Source organism: Talpa europaea (genome assembly GCF_964194135.1).
Source record: "Talpa europaea genome assembly, chromosome: 7".
NCBI classification, from domain to species: Eukaryota; Metazoa; Chordata; class Mammalia; order Eulipotyphla; family Talpidae; genus Talpa; species Talpa europaea.
Window position 1 is genome coordinate 92,491,084 of NC_140074.1, and position 17,628 is coordinate 92,508,711.

Consider the following 17,628-nt stretch of genomic DNA (forward strand, 5'->3'; position numbering starts at 1 on the left):
GAACCATGTGGGTCAGCTCCCTGGCCTGGAATTGTCATGGTGGGCCTTCATGGTGGTAGCACTGACACTTATCCCCTAGGCCACCAGGGAGGTCCTCTTTCAAAGTTTTAATGTTAAGACAGACATAGCAAGAGTGTCTTGACCTTGAATTAAAGACTTGGGCCATCTTATTAACCAGAGAGAAAAGCTGATCGCAATGGCAAGGGAAGGAAGCTATGAAAATAACAGTGGTGTAAGAAGGCACTCGAAAGACAGGAATATATATCAGGGAGGGGCCCTGACCTTAGTTGTAGAAAGTTTATTAAAAAGGGGAGAGAATGGACCTTCCTGGTGGCTCAAGGGGTTTAGATGCAACCTATGAAGCTGTCAGCAGCCACTGCAGCACGAGTTCAATCCCCAGCCAGGGAGCTGCCCACATGGCGCAGCAGACCTCTCCTGGCTTTCCTGTTGCTTCCCTCAGCAGTGTATTTCAGTATGTCTGCCTGTTCTGATCCCCACTCTGTCTCTGGTGAATCCTCTCACCCCCACACCTCTGGCCTGTACCCCAGTTCTTGTATGCATAAATAAATAAATCTTTAAAAAAAAAAAAGGGGGTGGAGAATAAAGGACACTTGCCTAGACACAAGTAGGCAGAAAGAACTGCCTCCGAAAGGGACAGTTTTGCTAAAAGAGAGGCCTGCATAGTCACAGGCGGGCAGCCTGTACAGAAGATGTTACATGTTTGGGAGGATGATGATATGCTTTGCTTAGGATGTGTTGAGTTTGAGGTATGTGTGGGATATACAAATGGAGATACCCAATAGCAGGAAAGATGGGGGATAAAGATGAAGATTTGGGAAGTGCTGGTTTTCTAGGAGGAGCACGTAGGGCCTGGTAACCCAATATTTAAGATACTGGCAGAAAAAGGCAGCCAAGAAGGAATGGCACCACCAACCTTATATTCTAACCAGCTGAGTGACTTCCCTGGGAAGGTATCCAGAGCAACAGAAAGGACTAGGGAGCCAGCCTGTTCTCCTATACCACTAGTCCTAGATTTGCTCTCTGTCTTCACCCAGAGGCAAACGCCTCTCCCCTTGATCCATTGTCAACATAGTATAGACAGTCCTCCCTACTCCCCAACACCTCACCTGTGGAAGGTTATAAGGAAATGGCCTTGGCTAAATAAAGCAGATGAAAAGACCTGAATTTTATGGTTCTTGGGAGGCTAAGGCCCTGTGGACTCCCAATGACACCTTCTAAGAGATTCTAAGGGAAGAAACAGGGGCCATACCCACAGGGCTCAAGAAACGGGGATCCTGGCCTGGGCTGTAGTCCAAAGGAACCCCTTTACCCTTGAATATGTGATATGTCTCCCCTTCCCCATAAGGATCCATTAGATTCTGAAGAGTTGTGGTAGGAGTCCCCTATCCACCCTCAGATTCAGAACAGGCCACCAAGGGTTGCCCATGACCACATACAACTTCTCCCATTTGAATAATCCAAATCCGTTACCTCCCATTTCTGGGATATGTGCTGAGAAACAGGTGTGAGATGGAGGAGGGCATGTGTCTGTTGAAAGTCAAAACTGAGGGTTGCCAGAAACTAGTCAGGGGAATACGTAACTCCTTCTGAGGGGGTTGGGAATGTATGCTGTTCACCAGCTCCAGAAACAGGGTTCTTATGAAAAAATATTATAGAGCACATATGACATAGTCATCCCTGCTCCACTGGTTAAGGGTAATCCCACACTGAAAAGGGATGAATGGCAGTATCAGAGGTACTGAATTCCACCGTTGAGGAGTAGGGGACAGAGAATAGTGTGATTAGGTATGAGAACAGAGACCCTCTCACCTCTTTGCCCTGTGCACAACCAAACCCTTCATCAGACACCCAATTTCTGTCATTAGTGTCTCCATTCTTTTTTTAAAAAAGATTTATGCATACAAGAATTGGGGTACACACTACTCCCCTCAGCAGTGTATTTTGCCAGTCTGCCTATTCTGTTCCCCACGCTGTCTCTGGTGAATCCTCTCATCCTCCCGTGCATCTGGCCTGTACCCCAGTTCTTGTATAAATAAAATAAAAAATCTTTAAAAAAAAAAGAATTGGGGTATAGGCCAGAGGTGTGTGTGGGGGTGAGAGGATTCACCAGAGATAGAGTGGGGAACAGAACAGTTGGATCTACTGAAATACACTACTGAGGGGAGCAACAGGCAAGACAGGAGAGGTCTGCTGCGCCATGTGGGTATCTCCCTGGCCAGGGATCAAACTCATGCTGCAGTGGCTGCGAATAGCTTCATAGGTTGTGTTTTAACCCCTTGTACCACCAGACAGTTCCCTCCATTCTTCTTGACCAATCCTCCCTCTTTGAATATACCTTTCATCCTTCCTCTATACTTTATAAATCACTCATATTAGTGCTTCCCTTGCTTGTTGTTAATCTGGCTTCATGTCTTCCTCTCCTACCTCTATCAGCTTAGTACAGGCCCTCATCACCTTACACTTGGGATATTGCAATGACCTCTTATTCTGTTTCATCCCTAGCTGGTCTAACACCAATTTCACATAGTATAATACAACTCTGATGCTGGCTCCCCAGAATTAGCATCAGATTCTACAAGTTCAGGGCTCAGATTCCATAAGGCTACCTTCATTTCACCCACAAATCTCAGGGATCCCTAGACCATCTACATTTCTGACCAACTGATTGTATATTTAGGGGCTCCTGCTAATCTCACTGGTTCAATAATTCCCTAGAACAACTTGGAGAAGTGCTGTACTTGTGACTACTGCTTCATTGTAGGGCTATGTATAGGCAAGTTCTGGAAGGTCACAGCAGCAGAGCTTCCCTGCTCTTTCCCCCACTGGACACATTAATGTGTTCCCCTGAGTTTCAGTGTCCAGAAGTTTTATGGGGGCTTTAGTGGGTTGATATTAAGTGGCTTAAATCTTCAACCCTTTAATCACAGGTTGGTCTTTTTAGTGTGGCTTTTCCCCATCCTGATTCTCTTCTTAACATAAATTATCAGGGCACACCATGAAAACAGAACTCCTGTCACTTGGGAAGTCCCAAGGATTTTGTTTTCTTCTCAGGAGCCAGGGACAAGAGCAAGTCAAGCTCTTTATTATTCAACATCTCACAGCTGATCTTAACAGTTTCTTTTTTTCTTTTTAAAGATTTATCTATCCATGCATACAAGAGCTGGGGCACAGGCCAGAGGTGAGGGGTTGGGGGGTGGTGGGGTGAGAGGAATCACCAGAGGCAGAGCAGGGAACAGAACAGTCTAGTCTTAACTGTTTCTTAAGCAATATCCATGCAATAATACTTATGGGCCAAGCCCTGTGCAACTCAGTGGGAAGGTAAAGACAGATGATGGTACCTGCCCTCCAGGAGATTAGAGCTTTACATTGCAGTGAGGTCCCTGAGGGGGACAGGAAGGCCAGAGGTCATAGGTATCCAGTGAAGTAGTTAACCCAGAAAGGTTTTCTGGAGATCTGATGAACCAGCCAGCAGAAAGAGGGGCAAAATTCTAGGCAAAGGGCAGAGCATGTGTAAAAGCCCAGAGGCATGAAAAAATTAACTCAACCAAAGAATTGAGGGAAGTTCAAATGGTCTTGTTTATAGAGTATGAGAGGGAAATGGGAAGGTATGGGGCTGGAAAGTTCCATGGGGTGCTGGATGGCAGCTATAGAATCACCCCAAACAAGGACACACTTCTGTATACATTATATTCATGTTATCAAGTCTTTGTTTAAAAATAACTGGCAACTGTTGATTGCCAAAGGACCCTGGGCATCTTTCCGATACACCTTGCTCAGTGGTAAATCAGGGGCACTAATGCCTATGACAGTACAGGAAGTGAACTATTTGCCCTAATTTGGGGTTCAGGAAGAAACACCATGTTTGGGACCCTCACCTTGAGCCTAAAGACTAGATAGGGCATATAATACTTCAGAGCTGGGTTTCCTAAGCTATGGTCAATCAACTTGGATGGAAAAAAATTACATTTACTTTTAATGATCTCTTTACCAAAATTTAGCATTCCTTTGTGGCCACAGATCATAAACCACAATGGTATTAGTCGTAACTAAAACTTTTCACAGTAGCAATCACAGATAGTATCACTCACATTAGAGTTGTTGCAGATCTCTTGAACCAGGATTTATGTGCACACTAGTTTGATACTACAAATATTAGACTGCTATTCAAAAAAAGATAAACACATGCAATTTGCAGCAACATGGATGGAGCTGGAAGGGATCATGCTCAGCGAAATAAGCCAGAAAGAAAAAGAAAAATACCGGATGGTCTCACTCATAGCAGGAATCTAGAAAACCTAAATAAGGGACCAGGAAAAAGAATAACTATAAAAAAGAAAATATCAAAATCGACAAACAACTATGAACCAGAGACACACTATGGGGGAGAGGGGGGACAGGGAAAGGAGGGCTTGGGGTCAAAATAATGGGGTTGTAATTGTATGGGGAATATAAAAATAAAATTTAAATAAAAAACAAATATAGACTGCTAGATGAGTCTAATACAGTCTAATAATGAAACAAAGAAGCTTATTTTTATTATATCAAAATATGGGCTTTGATATAGTTAAATATTTTCATTTCCTTTGTAGTCCTATTTTATTTTATGACTTTGAAAACATTATTCTGAGTAAGGGTATACAGGCTTCACCAAACTGTCAAGGGGGTGCATGGTAGGAAAAAAAGTTTTTTTGTTTGTTTGTTTGTTTGTTTTTTAAAGATTTATTTATTTATTTATTTATTTACGCACGCACTGGGTACAGTCAGAAGCATGGGAGGGTGAGAGAATTCACCAGAGCCAGAGTGGGGAGCAGAGCAGGCAGAAGGACCGAAGTGCACTGCTGAGGGGAGCAGCGGGCGGCAGGAGAGGTCTGCACACCATGTGGGACCCTCCTCCAGTGGCCGGGGAGCAGCCGGGGATCGAACCGGCGCTGCAGAGGCTGTGGGCAGCTTCGCAACCCAGCGCTCAACCGCTGTGCCATCGGGGAGGCCCCAGGAAAAAAAGTTTTTAAAATCCTGCTTAATAGAAATATATATTGCCCTAACTCTTTCCAAAGGGGTACTTGCCTTTGGTTGTTGAGTCATTTCTCAGTATGAGCCCAGCCCTAGTACCTCTTGGTACCCTCAAAGGTGGCAGGGTTTGAGTGGGTAGGCTCTGGGAGACCTGTCCCCTATGCAAACAATGACATTGGTTACACACAGGGTACAAGATAAGGGACTACCCCGGGGATACTGAATCAATCAGTTGCAACCAGTCAGTCAGTGAGCTGAGAGCTGGTCATAGCTTCATGCCCTCTTGAGAAAAGTGAGTGTGGCCATATCCATCTACTGAGATTTGCGCCATGATGTTGTTATTCATGCTAGCCACAGCCAGATGGACAATGGATCACATCCTATCTGGCTAGTGGCCTGAGAACTGGGGAGCTTGCCAAATAGATACTCTCCAATTGAATGACAACTAATTGATCCTATTAGATCCTGTCTCTTGGGAGTTTGAATTTAAACACACAGGGGAAGAACTGACGGTTGGGATGGCTGTGACAGACACAAAGAAAGAGTATGGGCAAAAGAGGAGAAGTGGTGTCAAGAGTGGGAATATGCCCAATCTAGGGGGGCCTGACACAACACTTTCCCAGAAGACTAGCCCTATACCTGTTACTTCATGGAGGTTACCTGGAAGAGACCACCTAACCTGTGCCTAAGAGCTCTAGAATTGTGGTGTGCCAGGAGTCCTGAGCTACACAAAGTTCATAGCAGAGCATGAGTTCCAACATTCCAGAGAAACAAAATAAGGAAATTGGGGGACTTTCTTCCTCAGTCTTCCTAACCTAGTCTGACCTCCTCTTACTTAGTAAGAACAGGCCCTTGCCTTTTGTGCCCAGTGCCAGGGCTTGTCTATGTCCTTGTGGGCTCCCTCTCTGCTTGATTGTTCACAAAGCAGTTAAGAGTTGGTATTGCAACTAGCAGAGAGAACAAGGGATCCCCTCCTTAGATTTGCTCATGGATAAAACCTAGTCTAAGTCTACTCTCATTGTCCAGAAATAGATTCAAATTCAGCTACACCTATAGCTCCTTTAATTGTTATACTTTAAAGATGAGGAAATGAAACTCATAGAAAGTCTGACTCTAGCCATCAGAAGTCAGAAATGCAAGTTCCTTTGTATGCGCTATAAAAACCAAGCACATGACTACCTCTCCAATCTCAGCATTCATAGCTCCCTGCTACCCATTCTCCACCACACCCCTTGCCAAATTCATATATTTGCATTTCCAGAAATATGCCTTCTCATCTCCAATTCTTTGCTCCTGATATTCCCCTGGAGACAATACCCCTAGGAATCTCTGGTGAATTCTCTAAGTCAACCTTTAAGACTTAAAGTATTATTCCCCATTCCTTGTATACTTTATATCTTTAGCCCTTCACATAGGGGCTGGCAAAGTTAAGTGGCCAAAAAATATGTGCTCCTTGGCCCCAGTGTCAAAAAATTATTAGGGTCCTAAAATATGGTCATAGGCCTCCCAGGTGGTGCAAGGGGTTAAGTCTCAGCACTATGAAGCTATCCGCAGCCACTGCAGCGAGTTTGATCCCACATGGCACAGCAGACCTCTCCTGCCTGGCAGGCTGCTCCCCTCAGCAGTGTTCTGCTCCCCACTCTGTCTCTGGTGAATTCTTTCACCCCCTACTCCGCACCTCTGGCCTACACCCCAGTTCTTGTATGCATAAATAAATATCTTTATTTAAAAAAATAATCTTTAAAAAAATCTTTTAAAAATCTTTAAAAAATAATAAAGTATGGTCAGTACTTGGAATACTGTGGATGGCATGGCCTCAGGATGAGAATCCTCTTGCTCAGTTCTAGGCTGGGAAATAGGTGACATCTAGATTCCTGTGGGCATGGGTGGTGTCCAGGGTTCCAGATTACACGTTATTCGTTTTATTTAATCACTCAACAATACATAATGGTTCTGTTACATGTTAAACACTCTCCCAGGTGCTGGGGATCAAAGATGAATAGAGAAATTAGCTGGGAGAATATACTTTAACTGAAACTTGAAGAACACTCTAAAAATATATAAAAGAAAAACAAGATTTAATCCCTGCTTTCGTCCAGGTGTGTGTGTGGAGGAGGAATGGTTCTCCTCCCCATGCCCTCGCTGCCTTCCCAAGGTGAAGATTTGAGGGGGATTAGATATTTAATCCCTGAGTTGGGTCTCACTTTCAGAAAGGTGTGAGGGCTGAATCCTAACCTGGCTCCACACCTGGCCCCATTGTTCCCCTAATTCCCCCACATCCGATCCCGGAATCTGATCTGGAATTAGCGGTCGGCCTGGCAGCTCATTCACTGACCAGAAGCCTCGTGGACTACACGGGGAGACCCTGAAAACTATTCTCCCCTGACTCAAGACCTCACCTAAACATCAGTCCCTTGGAGGAACTACTCCCCTAAAAAGGGTCTCAGGCAACCTTCTTGGAAGGTGCGGCCCCTTTAAAAGGAGACCGGCGTCCGAGAGAGACCACCCGTCACTCACAAATCCCAAACCCAGGCCTGAACTCCCGGTCGACCCCCGCAGTCCCGCCCCCAAGCCCTCTCCGGAGCACGGCTTCCGGAGCAGCAGCCTGGGCACCGCCCCCCAGGCGCGGGCGCCGATTGGCCGACGCAGTCGCTGGGTGGGGCCAAGTCTTAAAGGGTCGGGGTGCTGAAGCCAGAGGCTGCGGTGGCCGCTTCAAATCGCGGGGAAGTAATGTCACGTGGTCCCATGCGGGGTTCTTTTAAACCTCTCTGAAGTTCATACCCCCGTCTCAGGCCCATGGAGCCTACGCGAGACTATCCATTGTTCGGGGGCGCCTTCTCTGCTACGCTCCCTGCCGGGGCTATTGACGTCAGGTGAGAAGACTGGGGCGCCCGCCGGGCGGGTTGCGGGAAGTAGTCGGGGCCAACCAAGGTCTGCTTCGCCTGTCCCCAGCGACCTCCGACCAGTCCCAGACAACCAAGAAGTTTTCTGCCATCGCGTGACGGACCAGAGCCTGATCGTGGAACTTCTGGAGCTGCAGGCCCACGTGCAAGGCGAAGCAGCAGCGCGGTGAGGGAGGCGGGCCCGCGAGTGGCTAATGGGAGAAAGGGAAAGGCGCGGAGGGGGGAGCGTGGGGGCGGGGCCTGGGGCTGGACGGTTAACCTGGGCAATGAGAACTCCAAGGGCAACAGCGTGTCGCCTGAAGTGTGCGAACTTGAGAATTTAGAGATGCTGGGCGCGGGGGTGGGGCAGTGAGAGATGCCCTTCTTGACTCTGCTTCCCCTACTCCAGGTACCACTTTGAAGATGTTGGAGGGGTGCAAGAGGCTAGGGTTGTGCAAGTGGAGGCTGTGCAGCCTCTCCTTTTGGAGAAGCTAGCCCTTAGAGACTGCTGTCAAGAAGCCTGGGTTCTCTCTGGCAAGCAGCAGGTAGCTAAAGAAAACCAGCAGGTGAGGGCTAGGGGAGTGAGATGTCCTGGAGGGGTGAAAGGGGTGGCCCAAGGGACCACATAAGTATCCAGACTCTGATTCCTTTAGGTAGCAAAGAACGTGACATTGCACCAGGCCCTGCTGCGGCTGCCCCAGTACCAGACTGATCTCCTGCTCACCTTCAATCAGCCCCCGTAAGGAGGACAGAAAGGTCACATAGCTCGTGACGGGGTCCCCAGGACACTCAACTGGGAGGGGCAGAACAGGGAGACTGGCTGGTGAGGTTCTCCAAGGAAGCAGGAGTGGGCCAGAGGTTTGGGGTCACAGATACCTAGGTCTTCCAGGGAATAAGAAGTGGGAACTTCCAGACCTGAGACCTGGATGATATTCTCTCTCTATCTGTTCCCCCACCCCCAAGCCCTGACAATAGGTCACCTCTTGGCCCTGAAAATCTGTCACCAATGCCCTGGAACCTGGGTGACTTTGAACAGCTGGTGACCAGTCTGACCCTTCACGATCCCAACATCTTTGGTCCCCAGTAAAGATGCTGAAACACTGCATGATGCTGCTGAAGACATGGGGACCCCAGTCTGCAAGGGGGACAAGGAGGTGGATGTATTCCCCTAATTCCTCCCCCATGCATAAACATAAGACACATCTTCTCTGAAGAAATAAATTTGCTTTATAACCAATATAATCTCTGTGCTTTGACTCTAACAGGACACCAGGGTCGCCCCAATTTCCTTTGGTCTTGGGGGGTGGGGGAGTTTAAAGTTATACCTGGGATCAGAAGGGATCCAAGGCTGGCAGTGGAGAAAAGGAAAAAATACACTTTGGAGTGACTGATTCAGCCCTGAGAGAGGGTTGTGAAATAATCAGAGAGGTGGGTAGGGAAGGTTTAAAGCAACAGCAAGGAAGGGAGGGAATCTATCCTTTGTAGTAATTCAGCCCTGAGAAAACAGATGGGGAGTAGAGTTGGCTGTCTCCCTCAAATGGATGAAAGGTCACCTGGTCAGAAGTCACCAGGACATAGAAATTGAGGCAGAAATGTCCAAGGAGTGCTGATTTGGTGGCATGTGGAAGAGTGGCTATTATTTGGTATATGTGTAGTAGAGGATGCGCAGCTGATCCCAGAAGAAGAGGGAGAGGATGGTGTGGGGGCCAAGGCGGAAGTAGGAGGCACCTATACCCTTGTACATGCCAAAAATCCCCTCTGTCCGAGCCGTCTGCAGCAGAGCGTCCAGTATCCCCCGGTACATGAGGCCCTGAGAGTAGGTTGCAGAGGGAAGGAGAGCACAGGGAAGGAGTTTGTCAGAGCCCACCAGAGGCCTCACCTCTGCAGGCTGCATTTTAGGCTGTCTTGCCTGCAACCACAATCTACTTTCCCCACCCCTTTCAACTCTCCCTCCCTGCCCATATCCCAGAGCACTCCTTTACCTTGCCATGGGCATCTGTGGGCTGATTGTAGAGTCTTGTGCAGGCCACATCAAAGGGTGTCATGGCTAGGACCACGGCAATGCCACTCACCATCGCAGCTGCCAGAGCCACCTTCCAGCTCTGGGGAGGAAATAGCTAAAGGAAAGGGGAGAAAGCTTTGTCAGTCATTATCATTCAATCATTAGGAAAGGACTATCCCTGTGCTGGAGATACAGTGTAGAGCTAGTAATGCAGGGAGTGTCCACCTAATAGTTACACACAGTGTGATAACACTGAAGGAGAAGGTGCAGAATGCCTTACGGGCTCTGGTATACTTTCAAGGGGAAGGGAAAAGAGAACTGTGGGAAGGATATAGTCAGTGACCCCAGAGCACTCCTGCTGCTCCCTCATATTGAATATCCCCTTTAGGGGCCCATTGCAGTTTGCCCTCCCCTGCCCACACTCCCAGAATGACCCCGCCCCTTCCCCAGGCAGTACCTCCCACTGGGTCAGGAGGTCCTTGGTGGATGAGAAGGTGCACAGCTGGGTGGAGGAACCGATGACAACTCGGGGCATGCCGCCTAGAGCCCCACGCCACAACCCCACCAGGCCATGTTTCTGGCCAATCTCGTTTAGTGCTTGAAACATGCCCTGATGGGGGGAAGACCATGGGTGCAGGGTTCAGTTATCCCAGCATCAGGGGCTGCAACCTCCCAACACTACCAAGGATGGGTCATTAGGAGGCACCCACTGTCTAAATAACTAGTTCCTGGTGGGCTTGGAGCAAGGATGTGGCGCCCCAGCTGCCTACCACACCTGTTCCCTTCCTCACCACATCCAGAATAGGGGCAGGGTGCATTAGTAGGTCATGAGAATGGGGCAGGAGAAACAGGTGTGGAAGACTAGAGAAACGAGACCATCGTGGGAAAAAGGGTCTGGGTGGACTCCAGTGATAAGAGTGGGGCTGAACTGATGAGTTAGACAACGTGATGGCTGGGGTGGAGTTCAGTACAGGCAGAAAGTGGGGTGGGGGGATGGGAATAGGGGTGGTTCAGGGAGTGGCAGGGACTCCAACAGGGTTGCAAAACCCTCACCTGATGTTTATACTGGTGTCCTACAGCAATTTCGGAGGCTGCCTGTGCCTGTAGGTGTGTCTTCACCTGGGGAAAAGAGAGTTAACACAGCCAGTGGTCCATTGGTCAGCCTCCCACTTTAGAAACACTTCCTCTAGGGTGTTAAGCAACAAATATCCTTTTAATCTGATAATTATTGTTGTTCCCACTTAACAAATTGGTGTTGAGACTCTGCATCCCTTGGCTCTAGCCTCAGGGGGATGGATCGCCTAGCACTACAAGACACCCCACCCCCTCTCCATTCTCTTTCTCTTGGGGTTAGGTGTGGGGGATGGAGAGGTAGGAAAAAGGCAACATTTCCTAAGATTGTTCACATTAGGCAAGACCTGGGTATCCAGACTTTCATGTGAGTTCCCATTCTCAACTAGATTTCTAGCCACCACCAAAACCCAGTTCCCATTAGATCTGGGCAGATTGTGAGGCAGATTGCAGAATCTGCAAAAATTGCTCTCTAGTCCCTGAAACCCATGTGTCCAACTGAATTTGGAAGGGTCACTGTCCCTGAATTTCACAGCTTGGGAGTGAGACCTTTTTTCTTTCTATGGAACTCAATGCCTCTCAGTGACTTTCCAGAAGGAGCACTAAATAGGGCCTAGTCTTTGCAATAAAGAACTATATGACCTTGAGCTGGTCACTTCTCCTCTTTGGGTCTCAGGCTACCAACCCTTCCACCTACATCAGAGAGGTAGACTATGAGATTATAATTCTGCAATGACCAGGACGTTTGATGGCCACACTCTGATGTAGAAGTATGTTACTCAAATTCCCTAACCTCCCCTATACAAATCCACTTTCAACCTCAATATGAGATTATAAAACCCAGCCCCCACGCTGATCAAAGATCTGCTCTGAAGGCCCCAAGCAAGACCCTTCTTCTCACCATGTAGATGGGGCTTCCCAAGTAGGCTCCCATGACCCCAGCCAGGGCCCCAGCTGCAGCGCTGCGGGGAGGGCTGAGGGTGCCTTCGGCTGTGTGCAGGTAGCCCCCAGCCTCAGCCAGCCCATAGGTGCCCAGCCGGATGCCATTCATTAAGAACTGGTATAAAAGGGCAGGGGCTAAGCCCTTCTGCAGGGCAGCCAGGCCATCCACTTTGCCAATGGTGATGAAGGCATGGAAGACGTTTCGGTAATGCCGCTGGTAGGTGCCAGGAGCCTTTAGTTCTCCTTGCAACTGCATCCTGGTCTTCACCACCTCCAGTGGGTTGGTGAACAAACAGGCGCCACAGGCTGCCAGGCCGCTCATCAAGAAGTCCATGGTGGGGTAGCAGTAGCAGGAACTGGCCCAGGGGTAAGAAAGTCAAAGTGAGTTTCAGAGAGTCACAAATCACGGGGGAGATCTCAGTTTCAGCAATCCAGGTTCTAGGATGTAAGAAGTTAGAGGTCTGGAGTCAAGAAAGTCAGGGTCAAATGTCAAGAGGTCAAGGGTTAACTGGAACCTTGGAGTCAGGGGCTAGCAAAGGGAAGAAATAGTTTAGGAAAGTCTGGCGAGAAGGTTCCACCAGGGGCTAGCTGGTCAAGGAAGGGCAGAAGCCAGGAGGAGAGCAGGCGGGATGCTATGTCTTTGGCGGCCGGGGAGTAGGGGAGGGAAATGCGGAGTTGGGAGATGGGATAGGGATGGGGGGCGCGGGGGGAGGAAAAAGAAAACCAGGAGGAAAAGGATCCGAGAGAAGATCCGGTGGCGTCCCCGGGACAGCAACGAGATCTGGATCTGGGAAGAAAGTCGGTACTCAGCCCGGGGATGAATGTCCCCGGCAGCTGCGGCAGCCCGCAGCGGCTAGGGCCCGGGCGGCCTGCGGAGGCGGGGCCGCCACGCTCCGGTCATTGGAGGGCGGCGTCCAATGGGGAACCTTCGAGAGCAGAGTAGCCGAGAGCCTCAGCCAATCAGCGCCGAGCCGGCTCTCGGGCCAATGGGAGGTGCTCTCGGCGACCCGGGCCCAGGAACCCGCTCACGGGCGGTTAGAATTAACTCTCCCCGCCCCGGCCGCTGGGCGCGGGCCCCAGACGCCGCTCTCTGGGAAGGGACCCGGGGCGTTGAGGCTGGATCACTGGCGGGGAGAAGAGATTAGACTCTTGGTTCCCGGACAGGCGCGGAGAAAAGGCGCGGAGGCAGAGGTGCCCCGAGGGGTGCTGGGGGCTGCTCCCCTGGCGGGCGGAGGGCGCCCCTCCCTCGCCGTCTCTCCGGGGGTGCGCGGGGCGTGTTGTCAGCCCGAGGTCCACGCCCTGCTTGGTTCGCACGCCAGGGGAGCCCGGGAGCCTCGGCTGTCCCTTGGGGCTGACGGGACACAACTGCTGGACGAGACGGCTCTCCTGAGGCGGAGGAAAGCCGGCTCCAGGGACGGGTGTGGCTGGCTGCAGGCGCGGAGGGAGGGAGGCCTGGAGCACGGTGCGGGCGTAGCCGTATCCCGGCCCACGCTCTGCTCTTTTGATCCTCACAGCAGCCCAGAGAAGAACGGACAGGCCAAGGTGGGGATTTTAATGGCCCCCATATGACTGGGCTTGGGTTACACCGGGCCAGCCAGTGGTGGTGTTACAGGACAGGGAGAGGGGCAGCCCAAACACCACCCTGTTACAGTGGGATAGGTCCTGACTCCTTCCTTGCTAATGAGTCTCGTAATGGTTAGTCATGGAAGAGACGGGGACAGTAGCTGGGAAGGGGTTAAGGGAGAAGGCTTGGAGAAAGAAGACCGGGCCATAGGAGGCATCACCTGGAGTGGAAGGACGAAGTACAAGTGTTATAGGGCAGCCCCGATACAAAACGGGTTGCCTGACTGTGGGTCCTCACCCGCGCCTAACACAAGATTCACTACGTTGGAGGCAGCTCCCAGACTTTTATAATAAGAGTCCCAGTTTGGGTCTTCCTGCTTACCGGCTAGGTGGCCTTAAGCTAGTTACTTAACATCCCAGTCTCCTTGGGAAAATGAGAACACAAGTATATATGGCACATACCTGAGTGAACAGTGAAAGTGTTAGACTTGTACCGTGTGTTCAAAGATCAGGTTTCCTGAAAAGTCAAGAGCTGTAAAGGCGCTGTGCTGTTATGTATCCTGTTCCCACTTGAAAGGTCCTTGCCTCCTTTCTGTAGCGATTTCCAAATGGTTCTTCAACTTGAGGCTGGTCTTTCCTGAACCTTGACGTTTTTCCAAGTTCACATTCAGGCACTCCAATCCTGCTTTGCTTCTCAAACCTTTACCTTCCGTTTCCCATTCTGATTAGCATTTGTTTACTCTAATTCCATCGCCCATCACTACCTGGAGATCCTGGGGGATGGGTCTGAGTCATCTGTAGCTCACCAGTGTTCTGCTAAGTCTTTGAGCCTAGGATGAAGCAGAGGGGGAGGAAGGTAAGGTAGAGCAGAAAATGGAGCTTCTCAAAGGGGCTATGAAAGGGTCTCCTAAAATTTTCTAAGGAATGCTCCCCAAATGCCTCCACTGGTTGGATGGGACAGAGCTCATTATTGTTTTCATCCTTGAGTTTACACCAGTGGTTCTCAAAGTGTGGTCCCTGGAGCAGCAACTGCAGCACCTTGGTATTTGTAAGAGATAAAAGGTCCCCCTAGTCCTGTGCCAGAAACTCTGGAGGTGGGGCCTGATAACCTGTTTTAACAAACCCCGTAGATTATAAGTTTTAGTATGTAGGGTCGGGAATACCACAGTGCAGGTTTTCTATGATTCAGCAGACGGGATAAAGGAGGAGTCAGCGTTCTGGAGCCCTCAGTGGCTTTTGCAGGTTTGTTTTTTTTTTTTTTTTTTTAAATTTAGATTACCAGGTACATGGCAGGCAGGGGCCCTGGGGGGCCAGGAGGCTGACAGTTCTCCCAGACCCCAGCAAATCCTCACTCTATCTGGGCTCTCTGGCGTTCTCTTGGCTTCTCTGCTCTCGGCTTCTCTTTCGGCTCTACTTCTCTCGGCTTCTGCTGGCGTCCCTGTGACTCCGCCCTTAAAAAAAAAAGCACAGTCTTAGCCCAGGTGAATCCCATCTACCTATGCCCACACCCTATTCCAGATGCCTGCCATCAGGCATGCATTCAGGACCGCAAGGATCCATCATCTATCCTGATGGCGGGAGGGCAGAAAAGCCTGACATTTTTCCTTACCCTACCCTACATAGTACCTCTGGCTAACTCTTATCTTTAATATTCAGATGGCCCAAAAAAAAATAAACTTTAAGTTTTAGGGGTCTCCCTGGTGGCTCAAGGGGTTAAGTCTCAGCACTGTGAAGTTATCAGCAGCCACTGTGAAGTTATCAGCAGCACTGTGAAGTTATCAGCCGAGTTCAATCCCTGGCCTGAGAGCTGACACACATGGCACAGCAGACCTCTCCTGTCCTGTCCCGCTGCTCCCCTCAGCAGTGTATTTCAGTCAGTCTGCCTGTTCTCTTCTCCACTCTGTCTCTGGTGAATCCTCTTACCCTCCTGCACCTCTGACCTATACCCCAGTTCTTGTATGCATAAATAAATAAATCTTTAAAAAAAGTAAACTTAAGTTTTAGATTTACAGAAAAATTGTAAAGATTCTATGAATCCCATATACTCCACATCCAGTTTCCCTTACTAACATCTTCCATTAATATGATATATTTTTGCAATCAATGGGCCAATATTGATATATTATTAACTAAAGCCCAAATTTTATTCAGATCTTCATTTTGCTTTAAGTTCTATTCTGGGATCCCATCCAGGATACCACATTATATTCAATTGTCATCTCCTTAGACTCCTCTTAACTCTTGACAGTTTCTCAGACTTTTCTTGTGTTGATGACTGACAGTTTTGAGGAGTACTGGTCAGATATTTTATAGAATGTCACTCTATTGGGGTATTTATCTCAAGGTTGGACTGAAGTTATAGGATTTGGGAACATTCTGTATTCCTTCTTGGGATTCCTCAACCTCCTAAATGGATTTTTTTTTTTTTTTTTAGAGGCATGTTTATTTATTTATTTATTATATTTGTTTGTTTGTTTTGTTTATAGCAGCGGGTGGCAGGAGAGGTCTGCGCACCATGTGGGATCCTCCTCCGGTGGCCGGGGAGCAGCCGGGGATCGGCCGGGGAGCAGCCGGGGATCGAACCGGCGCAGCAGATCGGCCGGGGAGCAGCCGGGGATCGAACCGGCGCAGCAGAGGCCGCGGGCAGCTTCGCAACCCAGCGCTCAACCGCTGCGCCACCGGGGAGGCCCCTAAATGGATTTTTATAACTTACATACATTAAGCCTCACTCTCTGTGCTATAAAGTTCTAAGGGTTTTTGACAAATGCAATATAATATTATATAAAATAGTCTCACTACCCTTAAAAAAAGAACCCTGTGCTTCGCCTCCCTGGTAAAAACTGATATTTCCACTATCTATCTATCTATCTATATAATTTTTTTTTATAGAGGCATGCTTTATTTATTTATTTAGTTAGTTTGTTTGTTTATACATGCACTGGGTACAGTCAGAAGCACGGGAGGGTGAGAGAATTCACCAGAGCCAGAGCAGGGAGCAGAACAGGCAGAAGGACTGAAGTACACTGCTGAGGGGAGCAGTGGGCGGCAGGAGAGGTCTGCGCGCCATGTGGGACCCTCCTCTGGTGGCCGGGGAGCAGCCGGGGATCGAACCGGCGCCGCAGAGGCCGCGGGCAGCTTCGCAACCCAGTGCTCAACCACTGCGCCACCGGGGAGGCCCACTATCTATATATTTTTGTCTTTTCCAAAATGTCATATAGTTGGGATCATAAGGTATGTAGCAATTATATGGCACAAAGGTAAAGTGGACACCAGGGCTAATAAGCAAGTTTAATGCACTGGTGTTGACTCAGCGGATTCGTATCCCAAGGCTGAGCCCCCTTTGTAGAATGTCAGGGGCTTATATACACTTTCAGTTTCTATAAGGTTCCAGGTGGGTTTGCATTGGCAGCTGTACATGATCAGATATGACGTGGCTACATACCAAAAGGTGAATTGTATAGTTGCAAACCAAGGAGTGAGTAAAGAGTCTGTAGTCAGGGGACCCCTTAAGTCCATTCTGCCTCATGGCAGTACATGGTCTAACATGAAGCAAGAGTTGTATCAGGGACTAAGGTTGTTACTAAGGTCACCAGGTTAATGATATCAAGTCACCATGCTTTAACGCTTCTTCAGACTGGCCTCTTTGACTTAGCAATTTGCTTCATGTCTTTTATGGCTTGACAGCACATATCTTTTTTTTAAAGATTTATTTCATTTATTTATGCATACAAGAACTGGGGTGTAGGCAGGGGGAGGTGGTGAGAGGATTAACCAGAGACAGACTGGGGAGCAGAACAGGCAGATCTACTGAAATACACTGCTGAGGGGAGCAGCGGGCGAGGCAGGAGAGGTCTGGGGTGCCAGATATGGGTCAGCTCTCTGACTGGGCATCGAACTCAAGTCTCAGTGCAGTAGCTGGTCATAGCTTGATAGTGATGAGAATTTAACCCTTGTGCCACTAGGGGTGGCCATTGGACATACCTTTTTATCACTGAATAATAGTCCATTTAATGAATATACCACAGTTTATCCACTTATGTATTGAAGGACGTCTTGGTTGCTTCAAGTTTTTGGTGATGAATAAAACTGCTATTAATATTTGTGTATTGTTTTTTTTTTTAAGGTTTATTTATTTAT

General features: G+C 48.9%; 2 protein-coding genes and 1 pseudogene across 7 annotated transcripts in view; 1 reads left to right on the plus strand and 2 right to left on the minus strand.

Annotated features, from left to right (window-relative positions):
* LOC311173822 (large ribosomal subunit protein eL27-like) overlaps positions 1–17,628 on the minus strand; it is a 754,061-nt pseudogene that overhangs the window by 637,465 nt on the left and 98,968 nt on the right. The gene's annotated exons all lie outside the window — the stretch shown is intronic.
* Positions 7,745–9,000, plus strand: RANGRF (RAN guanine nucleotide release factor; the record flags this gene model as incomplete). Of its 3 annotated transcripts, none has more annotated exons than XM_084236657.1 (5): positions 7,745–7,904; positions 7,984–8,100; positions 8,323–8,479; positions 8,567–8,652; positions 8,877–9,000. In XM_084236657.1, the coding sequence occupies exons 1-5, from the start codon at positions 7,828–7,830 to the stop codon at positions 8,998–9,000; spliced, it is 561 nt and encodes a 186-aa protein (XP_084092783.1). In that variant the 5' UTR covers positions 7,745–7,827. The 3 variants fall into 3 exon arrangements, with proteins under 3 accessions (XP_084092783.1, XP_084092784.1, XP_084092785.1); XM_084236658.1 differs by having other exon boundaries at positions 8,576–8,652; XM_084236659.1 differs by having other exon boundaries at positions 8,323–8,458.
* On the minus strand, positions 9,550–12,262 carry SLC25A35 (solute carrier family 25 member 35; the record flags this gene model as incomplete). 3 transcript variants are annotated; one of them, XM_084236654.1, is made up of 5 exons in its annotated part: positions 9,550–9,723; positions 9,896–10,030; positions 10,373–10,525; positions 10,969–11,034; positions 11,888–12,262. In XM_084236654.1, 5 exons carry the CDS (start codon positions 12,260–12,262, stop codon positions 9,550–9,552), a joined length of 903 nt encoding a protein of 300 aa, XP_084092780.1. The 3 variants fall into 3 exon arrangements, with proteins under 3 accessions (XP_084092780.1, XP_084092781.1, XP_084092782.1); XM_084236655.1 differs by lacking the exon at positions 10,969–11,034; XM_084236656.1 differs by lacking the exon at positions 10,373–10,525.